The sequence below is a fragment of the Rhopilema esculentum genome, chromosome 14 (assembly GCF_057945365.1).
Source record: "Rhopilema esculentum isolate cy_ngs chromosome 14, ASM5794536v1, whole genome shotgun sequence".
Classification (NCBI taxonomy): domain Eukaryota; kingdom Metazoa; phylum Cnidaria; class Scyphozoa; order Rhizostomeae; family Rhizostomatidae; genus Rhopilema; species Rhopilema esculentum.
The window spans coordinates 5,486,586-5,508,647 of record NC_142828.1 but is presented as its reverse complement, the minus strand read 5'-3'; the positions used below and the strand labels follow the sequence as shown (position 1 = coordinate 5,508,647).

Sequence of the window (22,062 nt, the reverse complement as noted above, 5' to 3'; positions counted from 1 at the left end):
CTTCAAACAGACCCAACAACCTCTGTAATGTATTGGTCGTAAAAATCGGTATTACAGACCACTATATAACATACGGTATTAACAAATTAAACGCTAGAGTTAATCTTCTGAAAGGGCTCGCGATTACGACCACTTGATTTTTTGCTTTTGGAGAAGGCTCTTGCCCGAATTTTCAAAATTTAGTCTTTCTTATCCTTTTTGCTTTTGGAGAAGGCTCTTGCCCGAATTTTGCCCGAAAAAATCAGCTGCCAGAATCTAAGGGGGGCATCAGCCCCCCCACAGCTCCCTGTCCCATAGCCTATGACCGTGACTCTTTCCTTAATGACTTGCGTAGTATTGAATGGGAGATGGCTATGTCATGTAGATCGTATGACTCTAATAGGATGGCTAGCAATTTCTACGATCTTTTTCTCGCTGTCTTGGATGTGCATGCCCCGTTGAAAAAAAGGACCGCTAAGACGGGGCATGCACTGGTACCATGGATTTCTCCAAGCATCAAGAATCTGATGTGCGAGAGAGACCATATTAAGTGACGGGCTGATCCAGAGGTACAGCACTATGGCTAAGATATAAGCAGCTTCAAAACCAGGGGCGGTCTTGCGTCAAAATCGCAGGTTTAGGGCTTGGTGGGAAAAATTAAGCCACACCCACTAAAAATGTGGCTTAGAATACGATTGATTCAATAAAAATTGATAATAAAGCAATACGCTAAACAGCAGCAGTATATCGACTTTAACTCATAAATTCGGACCCAATTGGATCCATACCTTTCCTCTCGTGTAAACAGGCTTTAGAGGTAAGAATCAAGATCAAAACTTATTTAAATTCTAAGAGTTTCAATTCTTTTCGAAGAAGTACAAATGAATCAGCAAATTGGTCAATGACTTGCTCGTAATCAAGTGGAAAGTTTTCTCTTCTTGAAATTATCAGTAGCGCTGAATAATCTTTCAAAGGAAACTTATGTGGAGCTAAGTGTCATCAAGCATTTATACGCGTTGTAGAGGGAAGGGTATGCTGCTAGGTGCATGCTGTATTCATAAATTTTTTTATAAAAACCAGTAAGTTTATGTTCAGGCTGACTGTTCTTAATTTTCGCAAAAATCCGAGGGTGGATTGTCCTTAATTTGTTCTTAAATTAATAGGGTGTAAGCAGTGCGATTGCTAGCTTTTCCGCTCTTGGGAGGTGTTCAGGGATTATTTGCCAGCAAAGTGAGTCAGACAGCCTTCATTTGAAGACAAGATTGAATATTCACCGAAAAGCAACCACACATGGCTAAAAATCCTCGTTTTGGGATAAAATGTTGTTCAAAAATGCATTAAACAGTAACTCAGCCTTAGCTTGTTCCTAATTTGATCTCAACTTTTGACCAGTTTTGATGCTCATATTCTTATAAAATTGTTATATATGATAAAAGATATAAATATAATAAAATGAAATAAAAAAAATAAAAATGAGCGTCGGTACAAAGTTTTGAATGCGCAGGGTATGCACAGTTGGCAAGCTTTCACACTTTTATAAAGGGTGTCGATGTCGACTTTGGGGTCCTTTCTCTCTTTGCGAATCCCCTCCTTGAAAGTCACAGATTTCCTCTCCATATGTTTCTTCTCTAAGAGCTTGTTCCTTGAGATCATCTGTTTTCAGGGTCTCTATTTCCACCAGTTGTTGTTTTCACTTGATCGATGCTGCTGGTAGCAATTTGCAAATGGCAGTAATATGACATTCTTTAAACTTGAAATCTTGAAAAAAGTCTCTTATTGCTCTTTTGCTTCCTCTTTCTGTCAACAAATCTTCTTAGCATTGTTAAATCCTGATACAGATCTCTGTAACCAGATGATAGTGACGACCCCTTGTCATCTCTCTTCTGAATTTCCTGTTTTGAATTTTACGTTATTTTCGTTTACTGAAGCCCCCTCCCAATAATTGCAGCCTAAGCCTTATGTCTTGTATAACAGTGTACTAAGTGGAAATAAATACAATGAGCAGTCGCCCCCCCCACCCCAATATGAATTTCGTTCCCACAACACTGTCTCTGACAGTCAGAGACCCTGGGCATAATAGTACGCTCATTCGCTTCTCTGCTTGGCATTCTGTTTACGCACTCGAAATTTTGTGGCTCTGGGACCCAGGGTACACATGAGATTGAACACATGGCTGAAATAACGAAAACCAGGGTTTGGGTAGTTTGAAGCGCATGTATTGGGACTTTAATCGCAATATTATCAGTCTAGGGCATCAAGTATTTGACCACACTCGTTGCTTGTAATTATTCTTCAGCACAATGCGTCCCTCCCCGTATCTTTAGGCCTATAAAATACCTTCGGAGTACACTTTCACGACAAAGATTTCTAATTTGGCCTTACCAAGAGGAAAGAAAGAAATTTGATTCATATCAAATTTCTTTTCTACAAATTCATTTTGACAAACTAAATATAAAACATTCGCACTGTCCTACTCATGCCATACAGTATTAGGTTCTAAACGACAGACAGAAAAATTCAAGAATTATATATCTAAAATGGTCTATATTATTGAGTAATAGACTTAAAAAGTCTTTTTAATCTATATGAAGATAAAAATTGCAAACATATATTTTTTCAACTCATAAAAACACGACAAGCCACTGCCATATTCCTCCCGTAACTGCGTAAACTAAAAGAGCCATAATTTTTAAAATTCTCTTTAAAAACCCCAAAAAATTTTTATGTCTTTTTGATTTATATCTCCTCTAACTACCTGCATCAGAAAAGGCACTGAAATAGTTGTGAGCCACGAGAAAATCATTCATTAAAACAAGCAATTTTCCATACTGAACCCTATTGCAGCTCGCTTTTTGGCACTACTTAATATGGCGCAAGTTCACAAATTTGCCTCACTCGGCAGTACGCAGCATGACCCGAGTTAGACATCTAGCGCCTTCGGCGCTTCTATATCATTGCGAATTTATGTTTGCAGCTAAATATTGCACGCATGGCGAGTTCGAGAAACCAGCATGCGGAAGTTGATATACTTCCCTGGAGCGGTCAACCTTGTAGAACCACTGATAGAACCCGGAACCCTTTCCATCCTAGCCATTGGCCACCTGTAGGCCGCTGAAAAGGAAACGGAACCTAACGTTTGCAGCAAAACAAGCATTTTCCAGCTACTCTGGCCTTCCTGTAAAAGGAGAGGTTAAGTTTGTGAAAATGTCGGCCTTTTAACAACGAAATTCCTGCCCCCTGTATATTTAAAAATTCTGAACACTGGGCTGGAGATAAGAAGTTCGGCTGTCTTTTTTGGTTTATTTACGGTTTGTTTTTGCTTGCATCATGAGAGTTAAGTGTTTTCTATAAATACAAATTCAAAGGAAATCCACCCGGTTTAGTTAAAAATGTTCTACGGTTAATCATAGCCAATATGTAGTCATAGTCTAGAGCCCGCGCCACGAATTTGAAAGTGGGGGGGGGGGGCAAGGCTAGCAAAAGTAGGGAGCCAAGGCTTTTTAATGTGTGAGAAGGAAGAACCGCAGGTAGGCTGTCCGCCGGATTCTGTGAATCTTGCAATGAGATTTTAAAATGAAAGATATACAGGTACAAAGCAATACGACGACGAGAATCCAAAGCTTTTTACCCTTTTTACTGCAGCTTCAAAACTACTTTTTCGCAAAACAGTGGGGGGTCATGGCCACCCCGGTCCTACTGTGACGCGAGCCCTAAAGTCAATAGCGATTGTGGTAATAACAGTAGGGCTACGGCTAAACGCCGCGAGAGTTTGGAGAACTAGTCACATGTCAAAATACAGCGCTATAAAACACTAGGTCGTCACTGTGCAAGAGCAATCGGATTTCTTGAGGGAGATCTCTTTACAGGAAACATGGTGGCGAGCTTCAGCTTTTTGGTAATCATTTTTGCAGGTTTAGTTGTTGGGCAGAGCAGCGAGAAGAGAGGTATACAACTGCGTTTGACGCAAAAGGGATTGGACTATGGTGAGCTAGAGAAGATATTTTGATGCCTTCGAATTATCAATCGAATTGTTTTTTATTCTAGTTAGATGATCAGCAGCTCTTGAGTTCTGTTATTTTGCTTTCATTCTTTATTCCACGAAGCATCGACCGGAGACCTTTTCATCCCCGCCGGGGAGGTGGGGAAGGGGGGGGGGGTAGCTCTTATTTGCAGCTAAACGGCGTCGTGCTTGTGCCACCCATATGAGGGGGTAGGAAGTATTCAAATTACCTGAATATGGGTCTCAAAAATGCATTGATTTCCATAGATTTGGTTTTTCAGTCTCTCCCATGCTACTTACAGTTGTTTTCAAAAATCTTATAACCGGGTAAGGGTATCCCTAAAAGTGGATCAGTCCCTGGTTCAATTTACCCCCGGCCTTTTACATCAGCAATTGGAAATGCGAAATGAAAGTTAAAGAAATAAGTTACATTGATATGTCGAATGATAAACGTATGCTATTAGGCCTTATTGCACGGAAAGAGCCAACGAAAGTTCTTCAAGTCAGCGTCGGGTGTTACGTAAGGATTTTACAGATGCATGCAAACTTCTCTTCCGGTACCACAAAACGATATGCATAAAGTGTCACGAAATGTCACAAGGTGAAATCCCAGTGACGTAATACGGAAAGGGGAATCCCGGTACTGAGATTACCGGGCTATTGAGATTACCGGGCTTTTGAGCTTACCGGGCTATTGTTCTCCTCTCCTTTTGCTGAAAGTGAAAGCAAGGAGTTAAGAAATTGAAAGCTCCTTGTTACGTTGAAGCCCACTTGCATTGTTATCTTTTCCCGTTTTTACTAAAGTTGAGACACTTGGCCTTCGTGCGTTTAACAATAATTTGAATAGAATAGAAAGCACATGATGGCTACAATAGTGATAGCATTGTGACCCATTCTGTGGTGTTTGCAGCCCATGGAACGGAGGGGAGGTACCCCTTTCTGTCAATATAAATAGAAAGAAAATAAGGAAGTCTTTTGGAAAATGAAAGCACTGATTATTATATAATGGACGCTGAATAAGCACTGAATAACGTATTCATGATCTCTCATTAATCAGGATATAAACAGTTCATGAAACTGAAAGTGGAAGCTCTTATATGCATTTTTGTCGTGGTGATGCAAAGAACACTCACTGTTAAGAAAACAATGGGTTATTGAACATAGCTGGAGTTGGCTGTTTGCATCCAATTTACTGAACGGTTTTCTATACAAATAATGCTGCACTGAAATCGAAACAAACAGCCAAATTGCCGATTCCTACAGGTCTTCCACACCATCAAGCCTCTGAAATGGGTTCCTGACATCTCTCGCCTGTGGCACGAATGTTTAGATACTCAGCTCAACCTGATGTCATGTTTCAATAATAAACGCTGTTTTTAAATCAACCTACTGAAGTCCAGGCTGGAGGGGGGCTATTGTCATCCGAGCGGAGAATTTACCACACCAACTTTTCTACTGTAGTTTTGGGCGTAGATTACGAGTTTGAATGTTGATCAAGTGTTTGAGGGGGCGTTTCCGAGAAACAGGGGGTCAAATCCCAAAATTAGGGGGTAATTGGTTTGTCAGGCACTGATTGCTTGTGGTGATTTAAATGTCAGTTAAAACATAATACACTCTTTTTTTATAAGAACAATTTTATAAGAACACGAGCCTCAAAACTGGTCAAAAGTTAAGAACAAATTAACATTTGGCTTATGTTTATGGCCAGGCTAGAATCATGCATGATTCAGACTCTGGATCTCCTGCTCATGCACCGTCTTTAGTTAACAAATAAAACTGAAGAATAATTCCCGAGCAAATGTAAAACACAAATGGGAAATTTGCCAATAAGAGCTAAATTTGGATAAAGTTGATTTTAAGGAGAAACCTCTTTTGAAACGGTATCTAAAATTATTAAAAGCTGACTGTCGCATGTGCGAACGGTGGGTGCGACCGTCTAGATCCGCTCCTCCCCTGAATTCTTGTTGCATTTTCTCTGAAAAAAAGTTTGAAAATGCAATTTTGCTTTTCTTCCGACAAGATGAAATGTTAGAAGTTGATAGGCCCCCAAAAATAAGAACCGGTTTTATAATGACCAATTCTGCTTGATATAGAGCTAATTATAAGTAATACACTCCTTTTTTTATAAGAACCAGTAAATTTAAGTTCAGGCTGACTGTTCTTAATTTTTTCGAAAATCTGAGGCTGGATTGTTCTTAATTTGTTCTTATATTAAGTGGGTGTAAGCAGTGCTATTGCTAGCTTTTTCGCTTAAGGGAGGTGTTCAGGCCTCATTTGCCAACAAAGTGAGTGAGACAGCCTTAATTTGCTGACAAGTTTGAAAATTCACCGAAAAAGCACCACACATTGCTAAAAATCCTCGATTTTGAGGAAAAACGTTGTTCAAAATTGCATTTTGCAGAAGCTCAGCCTCAGCTTGTTCTTAAACACAATCTCTAATTCTATTCTCGATCTTGATTCAATCTGATTCGAATCCGGACTAAAAAACAACAGGGTACAAATGTAGTAAAATTAGGGTATTACGGTGCACAGTAGCACGTTCGCACCGATTCCCACAGCTTTTGTTTCAATATATATAGCCAATCAAATCGCTAGATAGTGCGAACTTCGGTGCACAGTATGTTTTTTGGTAAGGCCGCACCACTGGACAAAGATTAATCCGTCCTCTGTGTGCTTTGTACAGTATGAGCTTCCTTAGCTATACCTGACATCAAGATAAAATAAGGATAATATCTTGCTGACATGGAGAAGTTTTTCACTGGGAAAAATGTTTTGATAGGCATAGAAAGTAAAAATTAAAAAACTGATGTGCGAATAAAAGTGTAAAATCCAAAATGGTAAAATGAGAAAACATAGGGGCGCAATGGCTATGTACGAAGAAGATATCTGGTACGTAGTGTGAGCTCAGTAAAGAGCGGTAGCAAGAAGGATTGGGCTTTTCTATGAAGATGTTCATAAAGAAAATTTATCAGAATATAAGGTCTCGGTGAGAAATTACTCTCGTTGAGATTGTCATTGACGATCTCGACGTCGATGAGATTGTCAGTGGCTCGAGTTGATAGCATTATTAGACTAAAGCATCATCTTTGAAAAACGCACTAAAATGCTTCGCGATTATTTTATGCCTATATTTTTATGGCCACAAAGCCATGGGATTTCTTTGAAAGAATCAACATCAGTATCCTCTCGACTTCTAAGGCGCACAATAAAACCTTTACATTGGCCGTTTTTAATGCACATGGTCTTATCATCATCACAGACGTCAAGAGAACCACTAGATGTGCATGTTTTCTTTGTTTGATATCAGAGGCTAAAGAGGGGGTCTTAAAGTGCTTATGCAGGGGAAATTTACTATTCCAATATTTTAAAAGAAATCTATAGAATCCTTCGCCCTTGTTCTTCTACAGAATTCCGATAAGTTAGATGGTTATTTTTATTGAGTGTCAAAGTATGCATATTTTGTAGTTGCGTTGCGAAATTTTATTTCCCGCTGTGACGTCACAGTGATGGGTAGAGGAGAAACCATTTAGTCAGGCCATTCAAATCACTTATTGGGTCGAATTGTGCAAATTGTGATCGATATCGTTGTCCATGGAGAATGTGGCGAGATTAGTGGTAAGAAAAATGTTTGTTTTTGTTATAGTAACAGTTATATCAACGAACTATTGAAAAATCACACTTACAGATGCACCTGATGGGTTTATTGCATAAGTTGTAATGGCAGTTATGTGACACTATGTATGTTAATGAAAAGCCGTTTGATTATACGAGGAAATAGTTAATCAGTAAGTGTTGTCTTACAAAGAAAAAATAGAAGAAAGCAGTAAGCCACAGCATCAATGAACAAAACCAATGCAATATATCTAAAGAAAAATAAAGTAAAGCTTGAGAAGAAAATCAGGATATATAGAGCATTAGTAAAGTCAGTACTGCTCTACAACTGTTGAACATGGGGAGTTTCATTAAATTTACAACAGAGATTGAATACACAACACCGGGGGGAAGTTACGTAGAATTCTAGGAATAAGATATCCAACACGCATATCGAATGAGAAATTGTATGAAATGACGGGAGAAAAACCAATATTATACAACATGAGGAAACAGAGGTGGGAACTATTTGGTCATATCTTGAGAAGAGATTGAAATATCCAGCATTTAAAGCCATGGAATTATACTTCACAAAAATAAAAGCCAAAGGATTCAGGGAAAACCAAGAACAACTCTACCAAAGGTACTGAATGAAGATCTGAATGCCTGCTACAATAAAGACCCCATTACAGATGAACATAACTACTGTCACCGGGTAAAGCTCAACACCAAAGAAGATCTGGAAGTAATGAGAACACTGGCCCAAGATAGGAAGGGATGGAAGGAGATAAAAAGAGCAGCGACACCTAATGGTGAAGAAGCGGAACTCCAATAAACAACAAACAACAGTAAAGAAAGAAAAAATAGGAACTGAAAGATATTATTCTTCATCGTTTTATTCATCAATGAAAATCAGTTCATGACGTCGTTATGACGTGCAGCCCGCGCGAATGCAGCCATCCCTTAAGGATTTTTGTGTCAGCCCTTTTTTTGAATATATTTGAATCAAACATCTTTTTATGATGTAAAAATCAAATGGATCTGCCTACTAAAGCATTAGGTAAAAATCTAATTGATCCGGCAAAAATAAAGGCCATGTTTTCGGAAGGCGGGGGTTCTGGGTCCAGTTCAGTAGGGTTTCTTTTGTATGGCATAGTTATTTTGTTTAAAGTTTTTGAAGGGTTTCTTAAGTATGTAATTTTTATAACTTCATACACAATAATCATTACTCATTCGAAAAACCAATCTCAACCCAAACCCCCTACCTAAATCCTAACCTTGACCCCGACCATGACCCCTACCTAAACAAAACCCTAATCGAAACAAAACCCTTACCGAAGCAAATTGAACCGAACCAAACCCAATTCAACCCAATCCCAACTCAACCCAAACCAAACTCAAACAAAACCAACTCAACCCAAACCAAACTCAAACAAAACCAAACCAACACGAAACAAACCAAACCAACTCAATCCAAACCCAATTCAACCCAATCCCAACTCAACCCAAACCAAACTCAAACAAAACCAAACCAACACGAAACAAACCAAACCAACTCAATCCAAACCCAACTCAACCCAAACCAACTCAACCCAAACCCAACTCAAACCAAACCAAGTGAAACCAAACCAACTCAACCCAAACCGAACTCAACCCAAACCAATCTCAACCCAAACCCTAACCTAAACCCCCTACCTAAACCCTAACCTTGACCCCGACCATGACCCCTACCTAAACAAAACCCTAATCGTAACAAAACCCTTACCGAAGCAAATTGAACCGAACCAAACCCAATTCAACCCAAACCAAACTCAAAGAAAACCAAACCAACACGAAACAAACCAAACCAACTCAATCCAAACCCAACTCAACCCAAACCGAACTCAAACCAAACCAAGTGAAACCAAGCCGAACTCAAAACAAACCAAACCAAACCAAACTAAACCAAACCAAACCAACCCAACCCAACCCAACCCAATTCAACCCAATCCAACCCAATCCAACCCAATCCAACCCAATCCAACCTAGACGAATATACCTTTTTAATTTCATAGATTTATGATATGTTTCATAAGTAAACATGAACAAATAATGGTGGGTTCTGGCAAACATTCGGATTCAACAACGCGTAAAGGTAGATTCTGAAAATCAGTTTGAAACGGTTTTTTCATCATTTTTGTTGAACTCTGATCTCTTTTCTCATAGGTTCTAAATATTTAGAAAGGCGTTACGTAGAGAAAATATTTTTAGTTGTTTGTAATGTAGGTTGTTAGAAGGCGAATAATATGAGTGCTGTCTGGACCCTGTCAAAGTCTGTCCTTTGTCTCAGAAGCTTTGAAGAAATGCTTTCTTCGATCTACAAAGCTAAGGATGTTTTGATTATTTGTCTCTTTTTATGATTCCCAGATACCTAGGCCTTCCTTGCTCCTTACCTGATTTCGATTTTCTTATTTTTTCTATTGTGAGGTCCGAGCAGTAGGCTTGAACCGGTACTTGTCTGCCCACTATGGCGAGAGGCAACGGTGTTACCCATTACATTACAGGGACGACATACTTTATATCAATAATGGAAAATGCCATAAGGAATAAAAGACAAAATGATTAGGCCAGATTACGGATCGCAGAAATCATGATTTGGTGTTTTCCAGAACTTGTCCGATAATGAGCAATTTTGTCCCCAAATGGCTGTTTCCCAACTTTAGGGTCTCTAACCGGCTGGCCCTCTTGTATGCCTCTGGTGATCGAGCAGTGCTTTTGATAGTTATCGCCAATGGGACTTCACGTTATTGTTTTACGGCTTGTATTGCTTTGGGTGATTTTCTTAGTAGTTTCAGGTCATTACGGGGCTCTTTGACTACTAAATCACGTTAGATTTCACTACTAAATCTCCATTTCAGCAATCGAAGAATCTTTGAAGATCTTACAGGATGACATCCTACACAAACCAATCAAAGATTTCTCTGGGGGCAGTGGAGGTTTCGATATTACTGGTCGCAAGTAAGTGAAAATTATTTTGCTGAAAGATGTTGCCATGATGTAAAATTATTTTTGTTGTTAGTTTTGTTTTGTTTTTATTGCAGTCATCTGATTATTAACACAATATCATACTTAATCAGTAATTATTAACACAATATCAAACAATCAATGGCATTTGGATGATATTTTCCATATTGAGGTGACAAAGAAAGAAATCGGTATTGATGCTGTATGAATTCTTTTTTCATTGGGGGGGGGGGGGGGGCTTTTGGCTGGAGCTTCTAGGGATTTTTAAACGGCACAGCCTCCCAGACAGCTTTTCAATGCAGAACAGCACTTTGGAAGGAGCAGTAAACGCAGTATATTTTCCCATTCAATAATTAGCGTGCTTGAAAATTTGCTTGTTCTCATAGATTCTTTGTTACTCTAAATTATTCGTTAAGGTGACTGTTTGGTTCGTCTTTTATATGTTCAAGCGTAATATGGCATTAGGCCTGCAAAACCGAGTCAGGATTTTGGAGTCGGGACTTTTCATCGTAGAAAGTTTTACCCATGATAGCATTGAATTTTTTAACTTTTTCCTCTCTCGCAGGTTGCGTGTGCTACATTTCAATGTTGGATCCAAGTCAATGTCTCCTGATTATGGAAAAGGGTTGAAAGTTGCTGTTGCTGACATCTCAATCAGTCTTTCTGGTGAATTACATTATGAGAAACATCTATGGTATGATATTTATTACTATCAAACAGTATAGTACTTGTACAAGATCAATGGCGTATCAAATACAAGAGCAATGGCGTGTCAGTTGCTATTTAATGGAGGATTCGTTTCTTTCCTTTTTCGTAATATTTATCCACATGTCCCAATCAGCTATTTCTTTTACAAAAGGAGGATTTTTGGAAATTTAGTGAGGCCACATCCATTGATATTACAGAAAGGCCCTTTTTGCATCATTGCAGTACACAATCAACTTTTACTCATTAACAATTTTGTAGATCCTGTTTAAAGGGGTCTGCTATCTATTGTTCTGGTTCCCAAAGCTTGAAGAAAGGGTAACAAGGTAAACTAAGCAATGAAGAGTTCTGCATAGAAGCAATGCAAAAACATGTTGCTTGGTGGTTGAGAATTCTCATATCCGGGGTATCCTTTCAGAAATAGGGCTGTTGCTAGGCCAGTGCCAATGATCGTAAAGAAGTAACTTGCTGATGATTTTTAAAAATTTTCCGTGAAGGTATTTTTATTTCTAATGACCAAATATTATTGGGTTGACGGTGGGGTCAAATCGTCGAGTTTCTGACTTTGCCAAAACTACTTGGTGTCTAGACATAAGCCCCCCGGGCATTATCGAGGACTGTTTGTAGACAATAGTATTTTTTCAAGTTTTTCCGAATTTTGGCTGGTGGTTTTCTAACACAGGACCCTCCTTTCAGCCTTATGCTGCTCGTGTTTTTCTTTTTTTTTTACTTTTTACTCGACATTTGTTTACATGTTTCTGTAGACAGAAAATCTTATGGTAATGTTCTAGTATCTAATTTTACACCTCTTTTCGACTAACTTCAGGAATTAATAGCCCTCACATTTGCCATATCTTTTTGTTTTAGACCTGAGTTAACTGTCCAATTTTACAAATCCCATCAAAGGATTCCCCTTAAAGAGACAAGCGAAATATTATCATTTATATATTTCTCTGTTGCATTGGCTAGGTTTATCAAAATAAGGGATACGGTTAGTTTCCAAGCTACTGCAAACAGAGTCAGCTTCTCGCTCTCCCTCCATATAGGTGAGCATACATATTCATTTTTCATCGATTCTTATTGTGGATCTGCTGGCACTCGAGGGTTTTTGACAGTATGATAATTCAATACTCAATCCAGTGCTGTGAATCTTTACTACCTTCGTTGCATGTATGGTATGGAAAACAATTTACTGCATTAAAACATTTAAATAAGACGTCTGGAGTAAGACAGACTTCAGTAAGACAGACTTCAGTAATTTGTTTTATTTTATCGGTTTTTTAGAGAAACACAATCGACTTGAAATAGAATGGTTCTGCCTAGCCTGGCTGGAGAGACCTCAAGCTTGGTTATTGCCGTCCCAAGCAAAACTGCCAGATGCCAACTGCCATAAATAAACCCGTGTGTAGAATTATCGACCAATATAGGAGAGCTTGTGACTAAAACTGAACAAGGGGGGGGGGGGGGGGGAGGGGGGTGGGTGTTGATTCTCAGCAACGACTATAACAATGACTCCAGTTTTTTGTTATGAAAGGAATATCAACGACAATTAAAAATTTTGCGCGAAGAACGCTCCACAGTGTTCAGACCTACGTCAAAATAGTGTGATGATAGGAATAATGACAGGAATATATTCCATTCCATATTATTATATATTTTGTCACAGAGGATGTAAAAGCCTATGTAGCATTCATGATTATGCATATTTTTGCAGGGAAAACATCCAATGGACACCCAGATGTTTCAGTTAACTGGTGTAATTCGGATGTTGGTAGCTTGGATTTGCATTTCTCGGGCTCGAAATCCAGGTGAATAGTTGTGAACACAGTCATGAGCTCATTTTCTGAAAGTTTCTTCTAGAACCTAAAATATTTGACAAATTTGTTGGGACACACTTTCTCTTTTGAAAATACAAGTATAAAATTGTAACATAAGTAGCTTTGACCGCCCCTATTACTCTATCTCAACGTTGGAGTCTCGAATCTCATCTAAGAGCAACTCGAACAGTTTCAACATTGCAACAGTTGCTAGAGGGATAGTTTTGTACCTTTCTGAACAAGTGTAATGTTCTTTCAAAAATTTTCCTTACGTGTTAGTCCGTCATGTTGTTTCTTAGTTAATCCTTCAATATCTTATGTAAAACTTCATTATATCTTGCAAATTAAAACCGTAAATTATATCATCGACGACTTTCATCCTTTCAACAGACATTCCCATTTATTATTTCTAGCTGGCTGTACAATCTGTTTTCGTCTGTGATTGAAGATAAATTGAGGGGGGAACTTGCTGATTTGGTGAGATATTCAACTTAAAGAATTTCTATAATATTTACTGATATTGTCTCAAGGTAACTTATTCATGATTTTCCCAAAAGCCTAAAAGATGCAATAATTTATTTCTGCATTTATTGGTTACCTGTTATTCTGCAGAACCCAATTTTGAATTGTTCATAATTCGTTTTTGAAATCTTTAGGTATTTAAAAGTATCCTAATACACTGCTTAAAAGCGCATGCGCTCATAAACGGATATTCGCGATTTTGCTATTTTCCAGGTTGCAAAATAACTTTTCTTTAAAAAGAAATAAGAAAAGAATAATAAGAAAATCTTTAGCAATAGAATTGCACGAGTTTTTCAATGAGCACTGGGATGTGAAACTTTTGTCCACTATTCAACGCTTATTCTTTGAAGTGTGCCGGACGAAAAGTACTGCAGTATGCAATGTTACCGCTACTTCATGCCATCTTCACATTGTATTGTGAAGATCAAACGTTCACTTTCTTTGTAAGAAGCTTGCTATTTTGTATTTGATTTCTGGAGAGAAATGGAGGAAAGAGAGTACCACAGTTGTTAAACTCTTAATTTTTAAGATAAATTCAAGAAATTAATGCTATATCCCACTGCAAACTCTATTTGTCCAGAAAAGTCATCAAGTATGACATTTTCTGTTTTGCTAGAGGTACTTCTAGGGTTAGTTTCCAGATCCGCTAGAATTTTCATACGGAATTCAGCCCCCGCTATTGTGTTCATCTACGTTGTGTTTTTTTAAGGAAAAATATTAAACTGAAACCAGCTTGCAAGGCCCTACTTTTTTAAAGAACCTGCACACCAAAAGAGCTTTTTGCGATTATGATATTGCTAGTTTTCAAAAAAGTTTGATATTTGATTGGTCAAGGATTATTTCATTTTACTTTTTGTAATAAAGATATCAGTAGTACATATAATCCAGTCATTAAATCAGTTAATTAGGACTGGAGATTTGAAACCATACAATTTTTTAAATACCATACAACTTCCAAAAGCAATTTTAAAGCACCAATTTCATAAGAATCTATACCCTAAAATACTCAAAGTTACTAACTGATTTACTGATAACCCAGTAGACTTAGCTGAGAAAAGTTTTATATGCGGATGTAAACTCTATTTCTGGTTGATAGTCCCACCATATAATACACTTAAGTTTCAAGTTTTTCAAGTTTCATATAATTATCAATCCATCCTACATACAGTTCTACAAAACTACAATACAATTAAATGAAATACGACGCTAAAATTAAATACAATGATGCTTACAACTAAATAAATAAACAGACATAACATGATTGTATATAAGATAGATTGATTAAGGAGGAGCTCTCTATATAGATAGACTAATCGAGAGAGCCCCTCCCCCCTCCCCATAAAAGCAAAAAAACTAAAACTATCATTTATCATGGGTATTTTTCATGTAGATGTGTAAGTCTGCAAAAGATTCAATCAACACAAGGACAAGGCAAGAGATGAACGAGTTTCCAGGTAAGCATAGAATACTTTGATTTACATAGTAATTTCTTCATCAAAATTAAACATTGGAGGTTTCATACTGATATAATTCGAAGGTAAGCCTTATCCACTTAGGCCCATGCTTCAAACGTTCACAAGTTCACTGATGTGTTCACTTAGGCCAATACTTAATGTATTCACAAATACACTAACCCGATGAAAACGATATAAAAGCCAAGGATTTTACAGTTTGTTAATATTCATGTGCGATATCTACGCCAATCACAACAAATCGCTGCTGCGATTTCCACCTTGGCATTATATTTTTCGTTTCGAAAGCTCTAGAAAACATGACACGGTGACTAGACTTTACCTAATATGCAAACTTATGAAGAATATTCTAGAGTTTCTGAAATACAATAACAGCGTGGAAAGTGCTCCTTTTATAGTGTTCAAGAGTAAGTAGAACATTTTTGGCTTCGTGAAATTAAAACTGTAAGAACACAAGAGAATATGAATAATTGCAAAGCGCTGTTCATGTTTGGTTCCTCTACTGTCCCCAATGAAACTTGAATGAAGGCAAATTATAGTATCATAGTTTAATATTTGAATATATAAAATGCTATAAATTTAAACAATATTTTATTTTATTGAGTGATGCATGTATTTGTAAATTGTTAAATTCCATAGTTTGAAATATAGCTAGAAACATTTCGCACAATTCGAGATGAAATCTACAGTAGGCCTTTGTTCCTTTATTTCTCCTTACGCTTCTGAATGTTTGCAGTCTGGATATTGCACAGTTATAAGAACCTTGCGGGGTTTGAATGTTTTTTGTCAAGCAATTTTGCTAAAGCATTAAACGCGAGCTTACGATGCAAAGCAAAGCATCGTCTTCATATAACTTTTCCTTGTTTTAGTGATTCAGTCCTTCTAGTGATTCAACCGTGCGTATCCTTGTTTTAATATCTATATAACTAATATCTATATTTCTTTTAGTGCGGAAAGTAATTGACGAATGGGCAATTATCGATTACACTTTGTCAGCATCACCTTACTATGGACATTCATTTATGGATATATTCTTAAGGGTAAATATTTTTGATAATATTTATGGATTTATTCTTAAGGGTAAATATTTGTTTTTTAGTTTATGCTTTTATTTTACGTTTCAACTTACAAATGTTTTGTTCCAAGTGCCTAGATGGCGGGGAGGGAGGCTAAAGGGCTGGAGCCCCCCCCCCCCCCCACGAACTTGTTAAGATTCACTAGCCTCTATGTTCTTTATAATAGCGAAAATCATAGCCTCCCAAATTTCGAAACCTTCCTCTGACCTTGCTCTGTTCTATGCATCAGCCTGTGCGGCAGCGGACCGGTAAGCAGTGATTATCATGTTTATCATTTTATGTAGAATTTCAGAGGAGGTATATGTGTCTTAGATGTTTCAAAAGTGCCTCTCACCTGGAGTTGTGCCACTTCATGATACCACGTGATACCATTTTTTCTGCACTTATCAGGTCTAAATCCGGATGAACACCCAACACTTTATGTAATGCGGTTAGAAAATCTTCTGCAGGCATCCATGCCAATAATAGTTATTTATTTCTTACTACTAATTGGCGAGGTTTCTTGGAATTTGCTTAATAGACATCCAAAGGGCACTTCCTAGAAGTGGATTTAGAGATTCCGCCCAACCAAAAAGTGAAGAGATACTGCCTGTGAACAAAATTAAAAGTGTTTAGAGGGAACCTTTCATGACATCCCTAGAATTTTAAACATTTTCCATGAATATAAATTGACCAGATGATGTATATGTTATGTATATTTTAACAATGATCCATATGTGATTTTTAGGGCGAGTTCCTTCAGAAGAAGAATCCAAGTCACCATAGCTCTCTTCCAATCCCCAGTTTTACAACAGCTGTGGACAATTCTAAAATGTTGTATTTATGGCTGACAGACTACAGTTTTAACACTGCTGGTGAAGTTTATCATGATGCCGGCTTTTTGGTTATGAAAATAACAAGGAAAAGTAATGTAAGTTTGATCATTAAAACATAGCTAACAAAACTGACTGTATTCAAGCAAGGGCGCTGATATTGCGAAGGTGCTAGTCGTGCCTATCAAGTATAGTTCGTTTTCTACCCACAACTTTCATCACTGCTCAGCATTCACTAAACTGCAAATTAATTGGGTCTGAAAGAACAATCAAAGCTTGGGACTTTGTGGGGGTGGAATTTTTGGAAATTGCTGAAAAATACCAAGAACTTGCCCTTAAACAAAGAGCTGTCTGGTAGCGGGACATCTGTTCACTCCCTTCAATATTTTTACCATTCATTTATACGAAGATAAAATGTGATAATCTTTTGTGTGTTGTGTCTTTAATGAGTGCAACTTGGGCTAATCTTCAATACTCATAAACAAGACTGCTAGGATTTTCCAAGTTTTTTTAATAAATTCCTAATATCTCGCAAATTCAAAGAGTTAGCAAATGTTTTTTCTGCTTTTTAGGTCCCACCTCTCATCAAGAAATTTTTGGATACACGTCAGTTCAGAGCCCTTATTCCCGAGGTACTGTAGCTTCATTAAGTTCAGATATGAAACAATTTGAAACAGTCAAGGCATTTTAGACATACTTCGACAAGAAGCAATGGTCTCTCTTGCTCCAAAATGTCATATAAAAAGATAGAAGAGACAAATTCGTTGCCGATTAAATATCTCTCTTTCAGCTAAACATTTTTTCAAGCCTCAATGTCTTAGCACATTTTGCCTGTGCCACCATGCAGCATAGTTCTTTCTATCCTTTTGACAGGCTTTTGTATTTTGCGGCTTGTAGAATTATAGCTTTTCCCACTCGGAGTAGCTAGCAATTGCTGTATGATAATTTGTTTGACCTGTATTTAGGTTAGAGCTACTAGCCAACGTTAATTATTTAGAGAAATGCAGAATACTTGCTTTGATTAGATTAAAGATCTTTCAAGCCATACAGAAGGATTGGAATCGTCTGAAGCATTTCGCTGAAGAGTGCCAATCTTTTGAAAGCTTAGAGGTACCCCTGTTAGAATGTTGTTTAGAAAATTGGACCCTTTTCAGTACAGGTTATATGTAGGCATTTTCAGAAGATTAATTTGGAAAAGTGGAGGATTGGGTTTAGGGTCCTGCAGCTCGGCTCTGGCTCGCAAATAGACGCGATTACATTGAAGAGTTGCCTTCAGCTTTGCTTTGAGATTTTGTGAAGGCACATAAAAGTCTGCAATACAATTTAATTAAACTACGGTACAATAACGATACCACAAGGGGCATTACATTTTATAACAACTCTGTGGCCATTTACAATTAACTCAAACTCTATTCCAAAAATAATGCTAGGCACGACACCCTGGAAGGGTAAATATATGCCTATCGAGACACTCAACAGGGCATTGCATGTTTATGTACACCCAGCTCCTTATATAAAAAGCAAGATAAAAAACTTAAAAAGAAGAGAAACAAGATAGACACTATCTGCGAGAAGAGAGGGTAGAGGCGTTTTCCGAAAACGTTGCGATGCAATGGTGACCAACAACCGAATCAGGTATACCAGGTCAATTCGGTTTTGGCTCAGTTGATGCGATTTTCTGGAAGACTAAAATTAGAAAAACGGGTAACCTGGCAAAGCGAGTTAACTCGCCTCGACGTAATTGGAAAATGGCACTATAAATGATCTGACCAAAGAGCCAAGCCAGCTCAACAAGCCAGCCCCTTAAGACAACAGCCTAGCTAAATCAAATCCCACCCCCGGCATAGGTTATGCGTGATTCAGAGTTCAAAAGTTTGTTTCACTTTCCGAAAGCCAAATAGCTTCTTCCAATAAGTTACAAACTGCAACCAGTTGAAGGTACGTTATAGGTATACAAAGTGATCGAAATGTGGTGATACTGCTAGATATGTACTGCAGCCCATATTACGCTTACAGGACAACCATGATTCATTGTATGTCTAAAGATACTCTTAAGAGGATATTGAGTACCTCCTATCCTGTGTACCAGAGCCACAAAATTAAACTCTAGCGCAGAATTGGAAAAGCCACAAGGGAAAGCAGAATCCTTTGCTTCTCGGTTCCTCTTTTCTATTCCAGTGCTTGACTTTATATTGCTCTGGTACCCAGGGTAGAGTATCTCCTCTCTTCTGCTACCCCTTATCCTGACTATAGCCAACATGCTTTGAATCTGCTAAATTTTTCACAGCTGTACCGGCGATTTCCACGGAGGCCAATGCAGATGACACTTTACTCTTACAAAGCACCAAAGTTTGTAATTGAATCTGGTGAAGTTTTTCTCCACGTGTATGGCATGGCAACCTTCCAAGTTGTACAGAAAGATGGCAGTGTGTACAATGCTTTCTCACTACAACTGGTAAGCTCTTTTTAAAACTAGAAATTTTTTACAATCTAGATTGTCTATTCCCAAGCTCGTGCAACAAGTAAAAAAGATCATACCAGTTTGATTGTCCGGTTTTGACCCGTTTGGCAGCAGTCTTGCAGAAATTCACTGCAAACTCAGTGAGATTTTACTTAACACTGTGACAGTACAAAATTATTTCGCTTTCAAAGCAGGGTCAAATCTGTTCTGGATAGCAGAGAAAACTATCTTGGTTCCACAATGCTAGTTTGAGCGGAATGGCGAACCGCGAACGATAAACGGTTTTCTCTATAAAAAGGAGAGCTCTTGGTAGACCATTGTTACGCGTTCGTGTTTGTTTGTTTTTGTGACAGAAATTTTCCTTTGGCCAACCATGCATACATTATAAAGCTAAACCTTTATGTTGCATTAAATGTATTTTATCACCTGCCAGGATGTAAAGGTGGGTGCTACTCCTCTGGTGACTGAGAAATATATCAAAGGAAAAATGAATGATTTCACGTATGTATAATACACTCTTGATTTATGTAAATGTGAACCAGGGGTGGCGCAAGAGAAATTGCTTAGGGCAGTGTCCAGTGCCAGGTTCCCTAAAAGGCGATGTTGTGACAAACTCCTGATTTCGGGACAGTTTGAAATTATTGATAAAAGAGTAAAATAAATAGTGAAATATTAAGCATTTGAATAAATGAATTTGAATCAACTCTTCGCCTTATCATACTGCTTCTAATAACCCGGTGCAGACAACATGTACATTTACACTTGCCAACAATCATTATTGAATCCAGACGACCCCGATGGACTGTTATGTGGAGATTCCAATTCTTTATGCTATACAAGTTGTGGATAAGAACGAGCTTTATCTCTAATATTTTTAAATTCTTCCCCTCAGATTTAAGATGAATGTCGCAAAGTCAAATATTGGGCCGATCAATGTAAGTCTTGTTTTTCTACGTTTTGTTAATTTGCGTGTCATATGAATTTGAATAACAACCCGGGTTTTGTTGGCAGGATATGACGCAAGATCCGCTGTATTGACGATCCGTGCATCTTTGGGTTTCGAGTACGGCATTAGAACCCATTGATGAACTGACATCCGTAATATATTTTTGAATATCTTCTAGATGGAAACTATTTTCTACGATTTTCTTTTACGATACTTGTATGTGAGTGACCCTACATTTGTTATCAGCTGCAGTATCCTCCGATTAACGATGAGTCTCTTGCCCATTCCTTGTTTTTATAAAACGTCCAACTTCATAAATAATCTTCTACCAGCCACATCGACTACAATGTATAGCTAGAATGTGACGCACTAGTTGGGGGGAAACTCCTTTTTGGAAAAAACGGGATATTAAGATATGCATGTTAATACATAGGCTTAAATGTATAACTTTTAATTGTGAGAAGTCAATTTAACACAATTGTCAAACTCAATTCAGAGGTGGCTCAAAGGGTAAAAGAGATCGATATCTTGACAATGTCCACAGAGAAAAACATGAATATACCCATTTAATGCTTGGTGTCTTGTTTTCATGTAGCTAGCAAATGCAATCACACTTTTTATTACGTTATTGACCGTATTCAATTTCTTGCAGATCCCTATTCGACTGCCATTGATTCAGAGTTTAGTGAAAGCCAGTATAATCAAAGCTGCCAAGCGTAAGTCACGTTCTCTTTTGTATAAATCAATCATAATTGGATGCTTTCTAAATTTGTCACACGTACATACTTAAGCTCCCTTTAAGACACACATCTAAACACGATCCAGATGCATACTTTCACAGTATTCTATTGACTTCTATTTCACTTTTTTCCGGATATCCGGCGAAAGATGAGGTCGAGGAGTTAACTTATGAACAGGGTATAAAAGATTCACAAAATGGCCTGTGTTCTTTTCATTTTGTAAGGGCAAATTTTGACTCCGCTTCTACCTTGATTTTACCCCCTTTTTACTTCATCCTAAGAATTTACATGCTTATTCACAGAATAGTTATTCACATGACGACAGAAATTTTGTTTTGCAACTCAGAATTATTTTTGTAGGTGGTTTTGAGAAAGGATTTCCACTTCCGAATCTCAACGAAGTTTACTTCAAAAGTCCAGAGGTTAAAATCGTCAAGGTAAGGATATTTTTACTCCACTTATTTACCATATTTGCATTCAGCACCCGACTAAACAAGAAGAAAGAAAGAAAAATTAATGTTGTTAATAGTTATTTTCCAGTGATAATATAGTTTTATAATATAGCTTTAATAAAGTTTTCTTAACCTAATTGCTGAAAATGTTTATATATTTATGAATTTTAAGATAAAGAAAAAATTTGCAGTAATTGGCCTTGATTTTTCATACAGTTTCTAGCAGGTGTTTTAATATATTGAATTTTTTTCAGAATGCTATTCAGATTGGAGTCGATTGCAACTTCATAAGAAACAAGCGTTATTGAGAAAAAAACTCAAGATTGAATTTTTTTATTAAAAGTTTTATAACAATACAGGAAGAAATAGCTTGAAATGTCTTGTTATTTTACACAAGGCTGTAACAGTAATTTTCTATGGTTTTTGCTGTTGAAATTTTCACTTAAGTTTTTCATGTTGAATGGCATCTTTATGCTTAAGCAGAAT

At 37.5% G+C, this 22,062-nt stretch overlaps 1 protein-coding gene across 1 annotated transcript; it reads left to right on the top strand.

Annotated features, from left to right (window-relative positions):
* The first annotated feature begins 3,789 nt into the window (after positions 1 to 3,789).
* LOC135696149 (lipopolysaccharide-binding protein) lies at positions 3,790 to 22,055 on the top strand. The gene is made up of 16 exons (XM_065215432.2): positions 3,790 to 3,962; positions 10,468 to 10,567; positions 11,139 to 11,267; positions 12,248 to 12,324; positions 12,993 to 13,086; positions 13,509 to 13,572; positions 15,008 to 15,071; positions 16,038 to 16,129; positions 16,893 to 17,075; positions 17,550 to 17,609; positions 19,265 to 19,432; positions 19,872 to 19,939; positions 20,331 to 20,373; positions 21,037 to 21,100; positions 21,485 to 21,561; positions 21,831 to 22,055. The coding sequence occupies exons 1-16, from the start codon at positions 3,851 to 3,853 to the stop codon at positions 21,882 to 21,884; spliced, it is 1,449 nt and encodes a 482-aa protein (XP_065071504.2). The 5' UTR covers positions 3,790 to 3,850; the 3' UTR covers positions 21,885 to 22,055.
* Positions 22,056 to 22,062: the final 7 nt, after the last annotated feature.